The following is a 17,117-nucleotide window of genomic DNA, read 5'->3' as shown; positions in this document are numbered from 1 at the left end:
TAGGCCTGAGGCTGGCTCTCGGAGTGGAGCTAGGAGAGGGCACAGTGGGTCCTTCTGTGCCTCAGTTGCTCTCTCTGAATGATGGGAATAAAATCATCTTGTTCTCCAAGATTCTACTTCCCTAAACTGGTGACACTAATTTCAAAAACCACCAGGACAAACGAGCAATGAATGTCAAAGTAGGTTGAGGTAGTCCTGAAGGATGGTGCTCCAAAGCAGAGAGAAGGCACGTTCTTTTTACATAACAGATATAACAATAGCTAATATATATTAAAGGCTTATTGTTGTGTCAGGCCATGTGCTAAGCGTTTTATGTGTATTAATTCATTCAATTCTTCAAACATTGCTATGAAGTAGTCACCATTTTACTGAGGAGAAAACTGAGGCACAGAAATGTCAAGCCAAAAGCTACACAACTAATAAGAGGCAGAGCCTGGAATAGTACTCACATAGTTGAATGCCACTGGCATACACTTAATTATGTTGCTGGACTGTCTTCCCGTGGCCATCTCTTTATTTTGGTGCCTAACACAATGCTTTGCATGTAACAGGTGCTTTGGGAAGTCTCTCCCTTCTTCCCCTCCTTCTAATTCCGCCCCCGGCTTCTCTATTAAGTTAGGTATTTGACTTTTAATGGTGTTTCTCCAAATGGAAGCTGGAGATCCACAATTTATTTTTTTCACAGTTATGATTTAAAAAAATGAATATAAACACATTCTGGATCATTGGGATAACCATCTGATACCAAGTACTGCCTTGTGATCTCAGTGCCTGTGTGAGCTATGCCTTGCCACCAACCCTTACCACTTTACTCATTATGCTAATAAGAAAGGAAGAGCACAAAGTTAATCTCTAATGATGTATCAGAGTCAAATGAAAGCCAACTATTACAATAACATAGAGTGTGAGCAGAGGAGGTGTGTTACCTGGAAGGGAGGAAAGAGGTGAGAAAACTGAGTCCATACAGGGCACTTCCCACACCGTAAGAGTGGTAGAGCCACGCAGAGCTCAAATGTACTCACACCTGGGCAGTCAGTACCACATGTTGCTAGTAGTAGTTGAGTAAACATTAGTAATTTAAATTTTACAGTTCTGGGAGGGGAATTTTATATTTAACTTATAAATTTGTTTTGGTTTTATTCCAGAGTTGTTCAAAAGCTATAACACAAGTTTATATCTCGTTTTATGTTTATAGTAATGCAACGTTTTAAAAGAAAATAATTTAAGCCAGGAGTGGGTTGGTTTAAGAAAATTTTGCCCTTAAAATAGTGCCCTCGTATTTGAGAATCACCACACAGTGACACGTGTTGGGGCTTTCCTATTTAAAATCCATGGCAAACACAAGCACCTTGGTCTGTCATTAACACGTTGGTGTGAAACAGCCTGTTAGGCCCTCTCTTTTCGAGAGCAGACTTTGGTGGGAGACAGGCAGGCTAAAGGGCTTCACAGAAAAAAAATGCGGCCTCAGTGCATTGGGACAAGTCATTGAGCCGAGAAAAACCTCCTCCCCGGCCTTACCTGTCAAAGAGATGTAATCTGTACCTTCTTTGCCCCTTCTGTGTGCCCCTTGCCCACTGGGTGTGGAGGTGGCTCCACCCGCTGGTGCCCGGATAGAGAGCTGAGGCCGGTGGGCTCCCCACCCAGCCGGTTACTGGAAGCTGCCAAGTCCCTGCCCTGCTCCGGGCCCCATGCACCGCACTGGGTGCTGCTGCAGAGGATGCAAAGCATTGGCGGTCCTGCCACCGGATTGCGGGTTTCCGCCCCTTGGAGGCCCCCCGAGAGACTGGGTGAAGCGGGAAGGAACTCGGGCATCACCTCAAAACTTTGTAAACTCTCAAAGCGCATGTGGGGTGGGAAGCGCACAGGTTTCTCTCCAACTCTTGAAACTTGCGGAGGGGCTTTTCGCGCACCAGGTGTGGCCCGCGGCCGCAGATCTAGGCTGTCGACTTTAGGGGCCCCTGGTCTTTGCAGCGAAGGCCGCAGGCTCGCTCAGGAAGGGTTGCGTGGGTCCCCGGGCAGGGCGGGCCCTTCCCCGAGAGCCGGCGCGGGCTGGCGCGGAGAGGCCGGGACAGGCGAGCGGCGCCGGGGCCACCTGCGCGGGGCCGCAAGGCCGCGGGTCCTCCCGGCTGCGCGCCCGGCTCGGACAGGCGGCGGGCGGCTAGGGGCGGGGGCGCGGGCCGCGTGCGGGGCGGGGTGGGGCGGGGGGCGGCCGCGCGGCTCTCCCGAGGCCGGAGGCGGGGCGGGCGGGCTCGGGAGGCGCGGGGGGCGGAACCGGCAGCCGCCCGCACTGCTTGCCCGCCCGCCCGCTCGCACTCAGTCGCGCCGCCGAGCCGGCATGGGAGCTGCGCGCGCCCTCCCGGCCCCCACACCTGTCTGAGCGGCGCGGCGAGCCGGGGCCCGGGCGGGCGACCCGGCGCGGGTGAGTGAAGGCGCCGGCCCGGAGGGGGCCGTGGAACAAAGGGTCGGTGGGTGCGAGGCGGGGGGACCGCGGGCTGCGTGCCCGGGGGGGGGGGGCGGCACCGGAGACCTCGCCTGGGCTACCCTCGGGGCTCGAGGGGTGGGACCGGCGGCCTGGGGGAGCTCCGCGGAGACTCAGGAGCTGCAGGGCATTTGGATTCACGCGGTGTCACCCGTGGATCGGGTGGGGAAGGAAAGTTTTGCAACTACCATCTCGGATGCTGGGTGGGAGTAAAGAAAGAGCCCGCTCTGGGCACGCTGTCCTCCGGCTGGAAGATGACAACACCGACACCTCCTACATGCACACACAGACACACACACACACGCACACCCTCACTTCTTCCCTTGAGTTTTGCACATACGTATTCCAACAAGATCTGAACATTAATTTTTAAATCCTGGGCATGTGATTGTGAACAAACCTTAGCAAGCAAGGAGACTGCAGCAAAGAGGCTCTTTTCTCTGGTGCCTTGATTGATAACCCTGCGCATCCCTAGAAACTACTGTCCGTGAACTATCAACAGTTGCTGGAAGCAAATATTTCTTCCTGGGCCTGTGGACATTCATCACTAGTTAACGTTTAAAAAAACAGTTTGAAAAAAGTTTCAAAAATGTTTTAAAAGAGGAAGGAGGAGAATTACTTAGATGAAGGAAAACCACCACTCCCCTCCGGAATACAGATTAGGTTTGCTTTCGAACATCTCATGAGAAAGTGGCTGATAAAAAGCCTGTTTGTTTAATTCCCTTTTGGGTGACATCTATGAGACTTCAGAAACAGCCCCTGGCTGGTGGAAAGCTCCTGGTTGTTCAGGATCGGTGTTGGCTTAGGGTTGCCTTCTCTTAGCTTCTGAAACTGAACTTGAGGGGTCCCTGTGCCCTCCTCAGGAGCAGGTAGGCCAATGCCAGAATCATTTTGACGAGGCCCTGTGGTAAGGAGTTGAATTCAGCTGTGGCCAAAAGCTGAATTCCAAATTAATATCAGGCTATTTATTGCACTTGTCTCAGAATCATACCTGTGCATAAGAACATTTAAAATAGACCTTATAACTGCATCTCTTAAGAAGTCTGTCAGACAGGAGTTGATTGGAGGTGGAGTGGGGAAAAGAAGCTTAGAAACTGCCACACAAGCCACTATATGTACTTGTGAAAGTGTTTGTGATCATATGCACACCGTCTGCATTTGAATAGATTGTTTCACTTGTATTTTTGCCACTTAAAGTCAAGAGATAACTTGTCATCCTTTCCATTGCCTGAACTGGAAAGGAAGCATTCTTCCAAGGTAACTAATATGGATCTCATTTTTGTAACAGTGACAACTTATTCAGGTAGATGGTGAATGTGGGTGCATTTTTCTGTCTGTAGTATAAGTGCCAAAGTGCCCATTAGTGGGTCTGAGAACACTTCTGGCCCCTGTCTGCAGTGTTTAAGAGTCTCAGGTTCTCCTGCACATCTTTTCTCATAGATCTCTTAGGATTTAATCCACCAGCCATTATTCATGCCTAACTCCCCTCCCCCGCCCCCAACTCCAGGGAATTCGTTTCTCATGGTCTCACCATTGACAGTTTTATACTCTGCTCTTGTTCTCCTGCCAGGTTTGTCCCAGGCTCACTAGGGTAGTTCATTTTGCCTAAAATCTGATAGAGAAGAAGTTAAACTTCGTTTGACCACAAGATTATGTTTAGGGTAGCTGGGCTTGTAAATACCCTGCATTTCTTTCCTGTACAAGACCATAATTCTTAAACCATTATGTGATTAGGTTTGTTTCCCTTTAACAGGTTCTGTGCGTCAGGAAAATGAGAGCATGCCTGGCTGCAGAGTATTCCCAGAGCTTTGTTCATTTTTAGCTATTTGCTTTAGGAATTAGCATGGTTTCACTGTTCAGTATCCCTGGCCAGAGAGTCCATGGAAAAACCCTTTGCCATCCTTCCAAATGGTGTCCAAAACTTTTATCCTCACAAACTTCCCTGCTGTTTCTTTCTGTCATTACTGTTTATAGTGGTCACAGGAATTCAGACGTTGTACAACAGAGAACTTATATCCTGAGGATTAGATTTTCCCTGCCAGCGCTTCTTTGCTATAGGAGTTAAACCATTATCCCAAACACTTGCCCCCTTGAGGAGACCTGTGTTGTTGCAGTTTTCAAGGTGTAGAACTGGCAGAGAGCCATCTCAGTGCTACAGTCTCCAAGCAGTGATTGTTGTCTGCACATCTGATAATGTGCAGTGTCCCTTCACTGTAAGGTTATTAGTGGGCTTATGAAGTGGCAGCATCTTCATAAGGTATAAATATTTTCAGACAGTGGACAGAGGGACAGCGGCTCATGTGGAGTGATGGAACATGGAAAGTGTAACCCTCTTGTGAGTCAGATATACAGAGCTGGAAAAGGAATACTGTTTCCATATTACTAAGCATGGTGAGAAAATATTTGCTTACCTTCATTTTCCATTCGGCTTTGTCATTTAGGTGAAGTGACGCATGAAAATACTTAGTTGGGAACTTTAAAAGGTAATTATGTATCTAAGGACTCCTTATCCAGTAAAGGCTTATTCCTAGAAATGAAATGTTGTAGACCTGAATTTTTTTGTCCAGATTTTTTGTAATTAATTAATTTATTTTTTAACTTTTTATTTGATATTGGAGTATAGTCGATTAACAATGTTGTGATAGTTTCAGGTGTACAGCAAAGTGATTCAGTTATACATATACATGTATCCATTCTTTTTCAAATTCTTTTCCCATTTAGGTTGTTACATAATATTGAGCAGAGTTCCCTGTGCTCTACAGTAGGTCCTTGTTGGTTAATAATAAGGATAAGGTTTGGAAATGTTCATTCCTTTTTTAAGGTGTGAGTTTTCCAGACAGTTCTATAAGGATAAAATGATTCATTTAAAGGCAGGAGAGAATTAAAAATTATGTGACCCATTAGTTACCTTTCCAGTAGTGAAATTATGACTGTTTTCATCCTAGAGTGTTTATGTTTAAATAAACTTAAATGGGCATAGCTAAGGCTTACCAAGAGTTTATAAAAATGGAAACAATAATTGTCTCCTGGGGAATTATTCTATTATCAGGTGAATTGGGAAATTAATGCAAAGCCACCAACCTAATTTTAAAGTGTTTTATTAATGAGAAAGGGGTCAGGGCAAGGTGTGAATGCCTTAGGAAAGGCCCTGAGCTGGAGTAGGGTGTGTCCCCCTCCTCCTCTCTGCCCCAAGACTTTCCTAAGAGCTTTCTCACCTAGCCATCCTCTACTCCATTCTTGAAAGCTGCCCTCTGCTGGAGGTCTTTGTTTCCTTTGCAAACAGATAAGGGAAACCTTGCCATCCAGACAGGCAAGAGATTAGCATGATAAATTTTCCTTTTCCTTTCCCCTTGTGCCTTCGCCTTCTTTTCCTTTCCCCTTGTGCCTCCGCCTTCCACAGTTCTTTGAGTAAAAGCTCCTGAGCAGTAAATGACAGTGCAGACGCTGTCTATAAACAACATAATGCCTGACCTGGACTTTTGTGATCCTGGAAAATTATAAAATGAGAGAATCTTGGACCTGGAAAGACCAGAGCTAGAAGACTAAGAGATCATTGTTCATAACAATTTCTAAATCACCCTAAACACACATTTGGTAAAGGAGTGAGTAACTTATGAAGCTTGTAACTTTATTACAGTTGTCAGTTTAAACCCAGGTGGGGACCTGAGAACATACAACTTTCTCTTCCAATTTCTGATCAGGTATTTAAAAACCAAATCAATTTGGAATAATTTGACCTGCATTAATTTCTAAATCTGAATTAAAGTTGTTTTTTTTAAAATACAGTTTTGTAGCTTTCAGAGTTAGATAGAAACTTTATTTATTTATTTTAAATTTATTTATCTTATTTATTTATTTTTGGCGGTGTTAGGTCTTTGCTGCTACGCATGGGCTTTCTCTAGTTGCGGCAAGCGGGGGCTACTCTTTGTTGAGGTACACAGGCTTCTCATTGTGGTGGCTTCTTTTGTTGTGGATCATGGACTGTAGGCGCGCAGACTTCAGTAGTTGTGGTGCATGGGCTTAGCTACTCCGCGGCATGTGGGATCTTCCTGGACCAGGGCTCGAACCCATGCCGCCTGCATTGACAGGCGGATTCTTAACCACTGCGCCACCAGGGAAGCCCTAGAAACTTTAATGAAGATATAAAATCTTCTCAGAATAAGGTCTTACCACACAAAGTAATGAATAGAGTTGAAATAATAATATAAGGAACTTATAAGGGATGCTTCAAACTAAGAGAATTAGTGTTTTTGAGGTATCTGAAAAGTTTATTTTTTATTTTTATTTTTTTAAATTATTTATTTATTTATTTATTTATGGCTGTGTTGGGTCTTAATTTCTGTGCGAGGGCTTTCTCCAGTTGCGGCAAGCGGGGACCACTCTTCATCGCGGTGCGTGGGCCTCTCACTATCGCGGCCTCTCTTGTTGCGGAGCACAGGCTCCAGACACGCAGGCTCAGTAGTTGTGGCTCACGGGCCCAGCCGCTCCGTGGCATGTGTCCCCTGCATTAGCAGGCAGACTCTCAACCACTGCGCCACCAGGGAAGCCCTGAAAAGTTTATTTTTAAGGGATTAGAGCTTTACCCTGCCCTGTTGGTTTAGCAGTTTTACTTATAGATGGCTGGCTTCTCCTAAACTGGCTGACTGCCCAGAATTTCAGTTGTGAAGGCTCTGGATTAGATTAGATGCTATTCGTCTAGAGTCTTAATATTCTAGCCATAGTCTGCAGTAGGCTCTTTAGTGCCCTCTAACAGCATCCTGTGATCTGTAAGTGGTCCGGGAGGCCCTTGGCAGAGTCACCCCTCATTTTGCTGAAGAACAAATTCGATTCTGTGTGTTGAGAGGCTGGAGTGAAGCTGTGGCCAGTGAGAGCCAACACGCATACCCCAGAAAAGACTTGTTCCTGTGTCTCCACACCCACTAACTGGTTTCTAAAAACAGTGTTTACTTTTTGAAAGGCAGACATTTTTCAAAAAGGTATGCCGTGGTGACACATGTGAAATGAAGCATGCTTCAAGGTCTTGGAAAGTATTTTTTAAACAGGGCTTTACTATACAGGGAAAGCACTTGGAAAGATGAAATTAGAATCAGTTTTGCCTGAGAGGGGGTTAATTCATTAAGACAAGGTTCCTAGATGGATGGTTTTTTGTTGGGTTTTTTTTTGCAATTTTAGTACATTAACAATGTTTTTATTTATTTATTTATTTTTGGCTGTGTTGGGTCTTCGTTGCTGGGCGCGGGCTTTCTGTAGTTCTGGCGAGCGGGGGCTACTCTTCGTTATGGTGCCTGGGCTTCTCATTGTGGTGGCCTCTCTTGTTGCGGAGCGCGGGCTCTAGGCGCGCGGGCTCAGTACTTGTGGCACATGGGCTCTAGAGCGCAGGCTCAGTAGTTGTGGCGCACGGGCTTAGCTGCTCCATGGCATGTTGGATCTTCCCAGACCAGGGCTTGAACCCGCGTCCCCTGCATTGGCAGGCGGATTCTTAACCACTGCACCACCAGGGAAGTCCCTACTTCAGCTTATCTTAAGAAAGAACACACAGAATCCAGAGATCCAAGCTGCCAAGTATTCCTGTTTTCAAAATATTATTCTTGGGAGAGAGAGAGGAGGAGATGAGATAGTATGATCTTATATATTATCATAAGTTGTAGATATTTTCAAGGGGCAGGAAGAACATGACAGTTAAAATCTGCTCATATTATCAACTAGAACATGCCTTTTGAAATCCTAAATCTGAAATTTGTATGTTAATTGGATCCTAGGAGTACAGAGTGCAAATTATTTACTGCAGTAACTAATTTGCACTCTGTAGGACTGTGCCAATGACACGTGTCTTTAGCTTTATCCATTTGTCCAACCGTTGACATTGTCTATTGGCTGGGGTGTCAGGGAAGAGAATGGTAGGAATGAGTCTGAAACTAGTTCAAATACACTTTTAAAAATCCATCTAGGGGGCTTCCCTGGTGGCACAGTGGTTAAGAATCTGCCTGCCAATGCAGGGGACGTGGGTTCGAGCCCTGGTCCAGGAAGATCCCACATGCTGCGGAGCAACTAAGCCCGTGTGCCACAACTACTGAGTCTCCGTTCTAGAGCCCGTGCTCTGCAACAAGAGAAGCCACCGCAATGAGAAGCCCGTGCACCATAACAAAGAGTAGCCCCCCAATCGCCACGACTAGTGAAAGCCCGTGGGCAGCAACGAAGACCCAACACAGCCAGAAGTAAATAAATAAATAAATAAATTTATAAGGAAAAAAAGATAAGCTGAAGTAAACTTGGCTTAACACATCTGTTGCTCAGTGTTAACAGGCGTTAATGTTCTCCATGTTATAGTCAAAGTGAGGAGGGGGTGGTATGTAGGGGTCCAAGATGAAGCCCTGTGGGAAATACATGATTCCTCCTAGTACATATCACACTTGGCAGGGATTCTGGTGTCGGGAGCATTTCGTCACCTACACAGCAACTTATACAGAGAAAAGGCTGTCCAAGCCCTAGGTATGTCCAAGGGCTGGGTCCTCGGCCAGGAGATGGGAATAATCAGAGAGAACCATCCCCTGAAGTCTCCTGAAGTGTTTTCCTCACCACACCTAACCCACCCCCAAAGTCCCCCTTAGGGAAGAGGGCTCTACCCGCATTAGCATCCCCTCCCTCATCCATTTAGAACCTTTAGTCCTGGCAATACCCTCAACCAGCACAAACAAACACGCACATGCACATGCACGCAAACATGCACATACACATGCCCCCCATGATTTCAAGGATTTAGAGAAATAATTAGATATATTTCCTCCATGCCAAAGGGCCCAGGAACCCTTCCTATTTGGAAAAATGGAGAGAAACAGTTTCAAGCAATCAGGAAGTCCCAAGGAATTGGCTTTTCCAGGACTTCATTTCTTTCTTTTCCAGCCACGCACTTGACAGAAGTGGAATCAGAAAGAGTCAAGCAAAACAGATCCCAGAGGCAGGTGGGGCAAGCACATACTGGAAAACATAGTGTGTGCATATTGGGAGGATGGCTTGGCATGCTCAGCTGGACTAGATCAGATCAATGGAATTTTCCAGTTTTATGTAAAAGAAAGCAAAAGGCACCCAAAAGTTGCTAGCAGCTCTGTATTCTCAAAGAGGAAGCGTGAGAATAGTGAAACAGTTTCTTCCTGACTCCCACTCCCACTATGTCCCACTAGCTTCTTAAGACCTAACCCCTCCTTGTCCTTGTTTTGGGGTCCTTAATTGTGAATGAATTAATCTACCTGCTAGTCAGCTTCTCTTGAACAGAAGATTCGGAGCCAGTCTGAGCCAACTGATGCTTCAATATTTATAAGAGTACTTCCAATCATCTTTGTTGTTGTTGTTTCTCTTGTGGGATGATTGTTCTGGGTCTTTAAACATAACTTTCAGGATAAAATCTAAACTCCTTCATCTAGTATACACAGCCCTGCATAACCTGGCTCTTGCCTGCTGCTTCCACCATGTCCTCTGTTCCACCCTTGCTGAGCTTAGTGTGTTACTGAAGTGACTTGTACTGTTGCCTGTCTCCTTGCCCTTGCACAGACTGTTTTTCCCTCTTTCTAAGTGTCCCCTTCACTCTGTCTTAGCTAATTTCTGTTCAGCTTTAACACCCATCTGAAGCATCACCTGCCCCGGGATGCCTCCCCTGTTCTTCTTCTCCCCACAACTGGATTCCACGCCCTTTCTCTGAGCTACCACATCATCCACGTGCATCTCTGTCGTTAGCACTCAGCATGCATCATTCAACATATTTTTTCACAGATGTAGAGAACAAATGTATGGATACCAAGGGGGGGTGGTGGAATGAACTGGGAGATTGGGATTGACATATATACACTATTGATACTATGTATAAAATAGATAACTAATGAGAGCCTACTGTATATCACAGGGAACTCTACTCAGTGCTTTGTGGTGACCTAAATGGGAAGGAAATCCAAAAAGGAGGGGATATATGTATATGTATAACTAATTCACTTTGCTGTACGGTAGAAACGAACACAACATTGTAAAGCAACTATACCCCAATTTAAAAAATATATATATTTTGAGCCACACTAATCATTCATTCATTCCCTCTTCATAAATACAAACTATCCCTTCAATAAATCTTTGTTGAGTTGCTAGCATAGGCCCAAGTTCAAGGCATTTAGACTAGCTGGGAACACAGATGCACAGACCTGAAAAAGTAACCAATAGTTACTTGAAATAGGAATAGAAAATAGTCATAGTGTGATACTTGATGCAATATTAGAGCTTTAGATCTTTGACAGAGACCCTGGTAGTATACAACAAAATCCAAAGGATGAAGGAATATTTGGTTTGTCAGAGGCCTGGTTACTCTGAAACTAAACTTATAATAGTTAAGGTTGTTCTAAATTCAAAGCAAAGCAAAACAAAAAAAGTCTCATGCCCTCTTCTCAATCACTCACGATTTAAAAGCAATCAGAGTCCCAGTAAGTGTGACACTGTGGACCCATCCCTCCTTGATGCCTTAGTCACTCAATAAACTGTGTAATTTAAATTTACCCTCGAGATGAGCAAGTACGTGCTGTAATGAGATTGAGAGGAAAGAAGGAAAGAAAGGCAGGGGGACCAGGAAGGTAAGAGAGGATGAAAGTATAGAATCAAGCACAAAGAAGGCTCAAAATTATATGGCTATCAGGGCTGGTCAAGCAATTCATCTGTGTATTAACGACTCCATGCACCTGCCCTGCAGCAGGCCGTCCTTAGGGGCATCTTAAACATCAAGGGGAAGGAATACCCAATTTCATTTTGGGCACCCAGCCACAGGAACAAACAAGGTCAAGCCCTTGCCTTGTGAGTGAGACCATTACCTAGGGATTCCTGTCCACACCCCGATTAATGAACAGGGTTCACAGTCTTAAAACAATGACAGGCATGCCCCCAGGCTGCCTCCCCAGCAAAGGAGCGCTCAGCCCCTCGCCCTCCTGACCTGCTTGTCTTTGTTCCTGCAGGGTGGTGCTCAGCATGGCGGGGACTCCAGGGCTCCTCCGCCTCTTCCTCATCCTCCTCTGTGCTGATGGGCAGGTGAGCCCCTACGGCGCCCACTGGAAACCCACCTGGCCTGCCTACCGCCTCCCCGTGGTCTTACCCCAATCCACCTTAAACTTGGCCAAGCCACACTTTGGGGCCGAAGCCAAATTGGAAGTGTCCTCCTCGTGTGGCCCCCAGTGTCATAAGGGAAGTCCACTGCCCACTTATGAAGAGGCCAAGCAGTACCTGTCCTATGAAACCCTCTATGCCAACGGCAGCCGCACCGAGACACAGGTGGGCATCTATGTCCTCAGAAGTGGTGAGGGTGAGTCTTCGGGAAAGTCTCGAAGGAAGCGGCAGATTTATGGCTACGACAGCAGATTCAGCATTTTTGGGAAGGACTTCCTGCTCAACTACCCGTTCTCAACATCGGTGAAGTTATCAACAGGCTGCACCGGCACCCTGGTGGCGGAGAAGCACGTCCTCACGGCTGCCCACTGCATACACGATGGGAAAACCTACGTGAAAGGAACCCAGAAACTTCGAGTGGGCTTCCTGAAGCCCAAGTTTAAAGATGGTGGTCGAGGGGCCAACGACTCGAGCTCAGCCGTGCCCGAGAAGATGAAATTTCAGTGGATCCGGGTGAAGCGCACCCATGTGCCCAAGGGTTGGATCAAGGGCAATGCCAACGACATTGGCATGGATTATGACTATGCCCTCCTGGAACTCAAAAAACCCCACAAAAGAAAGTTCATGAAGATTGGGGTAAGCCCTCCCGCCAAGCAGCTGCCAGGGGGCAGAATCCACTTCTCCGGTTATGACAATGACCGACCGGGTAACTTGGTATACCGCTTCTGTGATGTCAAAGATGAGACCTATGACCTGCTGTACCAGCAGTGTGACGCCCAGCCCGGGGCCAGCGGGTCCGGGGTCTACGTGAGGATGTGGAAGAGACAGCAGCAGAAGTGGGAGCGAAAAATTATTGGCATCTTTTCCGGGCACCAGTGGGTAGACATGAACGGTTCTCCACAAGATTTCAACGTGGCTGTTAGAATCACCCCTCTCAAATATGCCCAGATTTGCTATTGGATTAAAGGAAACTACCTGGATTGTAGGGAGGGGTGACACGGTGTTCCTTTCTGGCCGCTCTTAATGGTCTTCTATTTTAGGAGAGGCCAAATTTTGTCACTGGGGTGTGTGTGTGTGTGTGTGTGTGTGTGTGTGTGTGAGAAATGTGTTATAATATCTTTCACCTAATTTTTTTAAATTGCAAGATGACTGGCTGTATTATTTGAAAACTGGTTTGTGTATCATATATCATTTAAGCAGTTTGAAGGCATACTTTTGCATAGAAATAAAAAACATACTGATGTTTGGGTCAATAGGGAAGATTTAGTGATTAAGTTAATCTTTCACCTTTTGAGAACTTTGATTTTTATTTCATCTGAACTTGTTTCCAAAGCTTATATTAAATACGTGGCATATGGGAGACATAAATTCTTATGTGTGTGTATGTGTGTATTTTCTCCTGAGGTTCAACTTGCTTTGTTTTGTTTTTTTTAGTGCCTAATCATTAATGTTTCCAGATGGCAGTGTTCCCCACCACATACAACTCTTAGGAATTTTCACAATACTTTTTAGACAGGCAGTTATAATATTTTGGATTTGGGGGCATTTGCACAGAAGTCCTGGGTCAGTAAAATAATTTGTTGATTATACTGGTACACATATTAAACTGTATCCTATAGTAAGTACCCCAAGCATCTTTCAGTTTTGAAATAGTTTCTTTTCTGAAGACTGTTGCTGTACTTTCTGGGAAGCCTTTGCATGTGGCTCTGCCAGCTTTGTAGTCACACCAGAGTAAGCAAGATTGTTTATGCCAATCCTTCCATTTAACAGGATTTCACTCACATTTCTTGAACTAGCTGCTTTCCAGAAGACAATAATCAGGGCCTAATTAGAACAGGCTGTATTGCTTCCCAGCTAACAGTTGTGGTCACACTAAAAACAATCATTGTATTTTACCCCTGGAGTGTGGAACATCTCATGTTTTATCATTTGGATGGAGTAATTTAAAATGAATTAAATTCCAGAGCACAATGGACACATTGCTTGGCAGATGTCACAACAGAATAACCACTTGTTTGGAGACTGGCACAGTCATCCAGCCTAATCAAAATTATTCTGCATAGTTTTCAGTGCGCTTTCAGGAAGCTGTGGACTTGTGCAATTTGGAAACTTTTCTCTCTTACTTATTTTATAGTAAAAATATTTGGAAAATGCTTTAAGAAAAACCAATATGGCTTTTTTTTTTTTACTAGCTTTAAAAGGGCCTCTTTTACTAGAATTCTCCAGGCTACAGACACCCATAATCAACTACAAGAGTAAAAAATGAAAATTGGGAATGCAAAATGGATCAGAATCACCCCTTCAATAAATGTCTTTATGAATGTTTTATCAATATGATCATCACAGTATATAAGGAAAAGATTTGGACTCATTTTATGTTTTCATTCTATGCCTCTCAGCCCGAGCACTTCTTTCTAAATGTATCAGTAGAGAAAAAAAAGCAAATCAATTACAAGGCAGATATGTGGTGTGCATGCACCCCTGACATTTCCAGCCTGCATTGTGACTATTTATTTGTGAGGACACTGAAATACAGCACTGATGCTTAAACCTTCTCCGGGTGACTTTTGGCTTATGTTCCTCGAGCTTTTCAGAAGAATAATCCTGATAAAGCACTCAAGAAACTACCACACTACCACAACCATAGTGTGTTCCTCAAATCACATAAGAAATACTGTGCATAGCAGAGATGCAAGGCCACCAGGAACCTTCAGATTTCCACTACAATATGCTTTGGAATCTAACAGGAATCTAGCCTGAAGAAGAAGAGGGGTTTCCATCTCTATGTCTGGTATTTGGGGGGTTTGTTTGTTTTTGCTCTTGCTTGGTGCTAAAGGAAGTTTGCTGGACACCTAGACCAGAACTGATTTTAAAAAAATATATTGATAGATGCTCCTTTTATGAAGCACATTGATTTCTTGCTTTTGATTTTTTGCAATGTTGAAACTCAACAAGGGTGGGCAATGGCACAAAGTCAAAATAATACAATATTTAGTTCACAAGTAGATGTGATTTACTAAGAATATTACCCACAGTCTATATACAGCATAATTCATAGAATTGTAAAAGAAGACTATATAATAGTTCAACGTATCCACCTTTTCAGTGGTAATAGAAAGAAGCATCATATTGAAATATCATGGAAGTTGAAATAAAGAAAAGGCTCTTGCAATATTATTAATATAATTAGTGCTTTACATATATTAGTTGTACATTGTAAGGATATACTCCTAGTAGGGCTAGTAGAACAATGTTTCCCAAAGTGTGTGCCTTAAACGCTTATCCTTCCAGATTTTCTACCAAAAATAAAAATGGCACCATCATCAAGGAGGAGGGGGTTGCCTCACAATATTCCCTCTCTTTATTGGGGCTTCACTTGCATGTTTGCACATTAAAAGCTCTAAGAAGTCCTGTAATAAAGAGACATGTTTTAAAATCTGCATTTCAATAAGCATCTTTGATCACGGAAACCTTGTTTTCTCATATAATACCTATGAGTGATTTAGTGTTCTAATGAATACATTTTGGGGATTGCTGTAACAGCCTTTTGGTCTAGGTGGCGCTGCAGAAAGTATGAGTCCCGAGTGGTGTCAGGTACTGGTGCCTTTTGGGTTCACCAGAACCCCGTATCCAGATTTGGAAATGTTCAGAAGGTGAAACAGGAGAGAAGAAACTTGAAACATCATTTGTTGTTGAGAATCAGAAGGTTGTGGCAGAACTGGGGACACATATTTTCCGTAGACTATTCAAAGTTTTGAATTTCAGAAAGGAGCTAGTCCAAAAAAAGCAGGGGGAGGGGAAATAGGGCTAAAAGAGATACAGAAATATGAACTGGCCAGTGGCAGAGTTGTACCTGTGTTCTCTCTTTACCTTTTTTGGACCAGAAAATGGATTTTTTTTTTAAAACCTGTTAAGTAAAGCGGAACCCCAAGATCATTGTCTTCACTCTGTGTGACTCATTCTACCTGCTCAGTGGGAGGGCAAGCCCGCGGTGACACCTGGGTCAATGTTTAATGATGTCTCTCTAACACCCCCGGGAGTCTTTAGTTTCGAACTTGTCAAGGATGACAAGCCTTGAATAAAGACTCTGGTCTGTCCGCCCTGTGCTAGCTGAAGGGTAGGTGGCAGTTATCCAGAGTGTCCGAAACAATTTGGACAGCAGTCCTCAGCATTTCCTCTCTCACGGCTGGTCAGAGCTCGCGGCCAAGGAGGCTAGGGGACAGTCCCCGCACTAGCCTGGCTTTCCTTCCTGCCTTCTCTGAGTTCAACTGCTCGTGTCTGTCCTTTTTCTTAGTCCTTGTCATGAACCAGCTCAAGGGTGCCTTGAAGTTGCCTCCCTCCACTGATTTTTATGAATATTTGGTAGAGTGGCCACTTAATTTATCATACTTTTTTGAGACTGACTGAAAGGGAATTCTATTAATAATGAGGCTAGGGCAGCAGGCACACCATCGGTAGGTACTGGGAAATCCAGCATGTCTGGTCACCTAAACTGGTAAACCCTGCAAAGCACCGTATGGAATGCAGACCAACAGTCATCTTCGTGAACCTAGGAACTGCAGTGGGGCTGCATGCCTTCTTTGCCTGGATCAACATTCTGAGGGCCTCTGGTAGGGGAAGGGCATTTAAAAATCCTTCCAATATGGGGAGGTGGTGGGGTGAGATGTGACAGGGTGAGAGAGTGGCATGGACAGATATACACTACCAAATGTAAAATAGATAGCTAGTGGGAAGCAGCCGCATAGCACAGGGAGATCAGCTCGGTGCTTTGTGACCACCTAGAGGGGTGGGATGGGGAGGGTGGGAGGGAGGGAGATGCAAGAGGGAAGAGATATGGGAACATATTGTATATGTATAACTGATTCACTTTGTTATAAAGCAGAAGCTAACACACCATTGTAAGGCAATTATACTTCAATAAAGATGTTTAAAAAAAAAAAAAATCCTTCCAGTGGGATGGGGTCTAGAGTCCATAGGTGGTAAACACAAACCATTTCTAGCAGATGAACAACCCATCTGTTTTTAGTCTTCTGTTTCCCCGGAGAAGGGAATAAACCAGCTTCCAGAACAGGAGTAAATAAGACAGAGAGCTAGGGGCAACAGACTGGTGTTGACGGGGACGACGGCCCTGGAGTTGGGCCGACTGATTCCATAGTTGCCTGCTTCCTTTTGGTGAATAAATCTCAATGCACTTCCATTTAAAACTTAAAACCCTCCTCTCTGATTTAAAGATCCTCTCTCTCTGGGCTCCTACTCCTCCAGTGGGCTGGGGTAGAACAGAAGAAGAGGAAAAGGGCAAACATCTGGTCCTCTCCTCAGTGGTTGCTGCTTCTTAGATAATACCAGCTCTTCCATCCCCCTTAGCTCTTACCTCTGGTGATGTAACCCTCTGCCTCCTGCTGCCGGGACACTCTTACCCGGAAGACAGGCCTCTCAAGTGGTTAACCAGCAAAATATCCCAAGTCCAGCCATATTCTTCCAGGCTGGCATTACCCATGAGAAACTCACA

General features: G+C 44.9%; 1 protein-coding gene across 1 annotated transcript; it reads left to right on the top strand.

Moving 5' to 3' along the window:
• The first annotated feature begins 2,288 nt into the window (after positions 1 to 2,288).
• On the top strand, positions 2,289 to 14,509 carry PRSS23 (serine protease 23). The gene is made up of 2 exons (XM_036862409.1): positions 2,289 to 2,419; positions 11,461 to 14,509. The coding sequence occupies exon 2, from the start codon at positions 11,474 to 11,476 to the stop codon at positions 12,602 to 12,604; it is 1,131 nt and encodes a 376-aa protein (XP_036718304.1). The 5' UTR covers positions 2,289 to 2,419; positions 11,461 to 11,473; the 3' UTR covers positions 12,605 to 14,509.
• Positions 14,510 to 17,117: the final 2,608 nt, after the last annotated feature.

The sequence above is a fragment of the Balaenoptera musculus genome, chromosome 8 (genome assembly GCF_009873245.2).
Source record: "Balaenoptera musculus isolate JJ_BM4_2016_0621 chromosome 8, mBalMus1.pri.v3, whole genome shotgun sequence".
Taxonomy (NCBI): Eukaryota; Metazoa; Chordata; class Mammalia; order Artiodactyla; family Balaenopteridae; genus Balaenoptera; species Balaenoptera musculus.
This window is presented reverse-complemented; position numbering and strand designations above follow the sequence as displayed.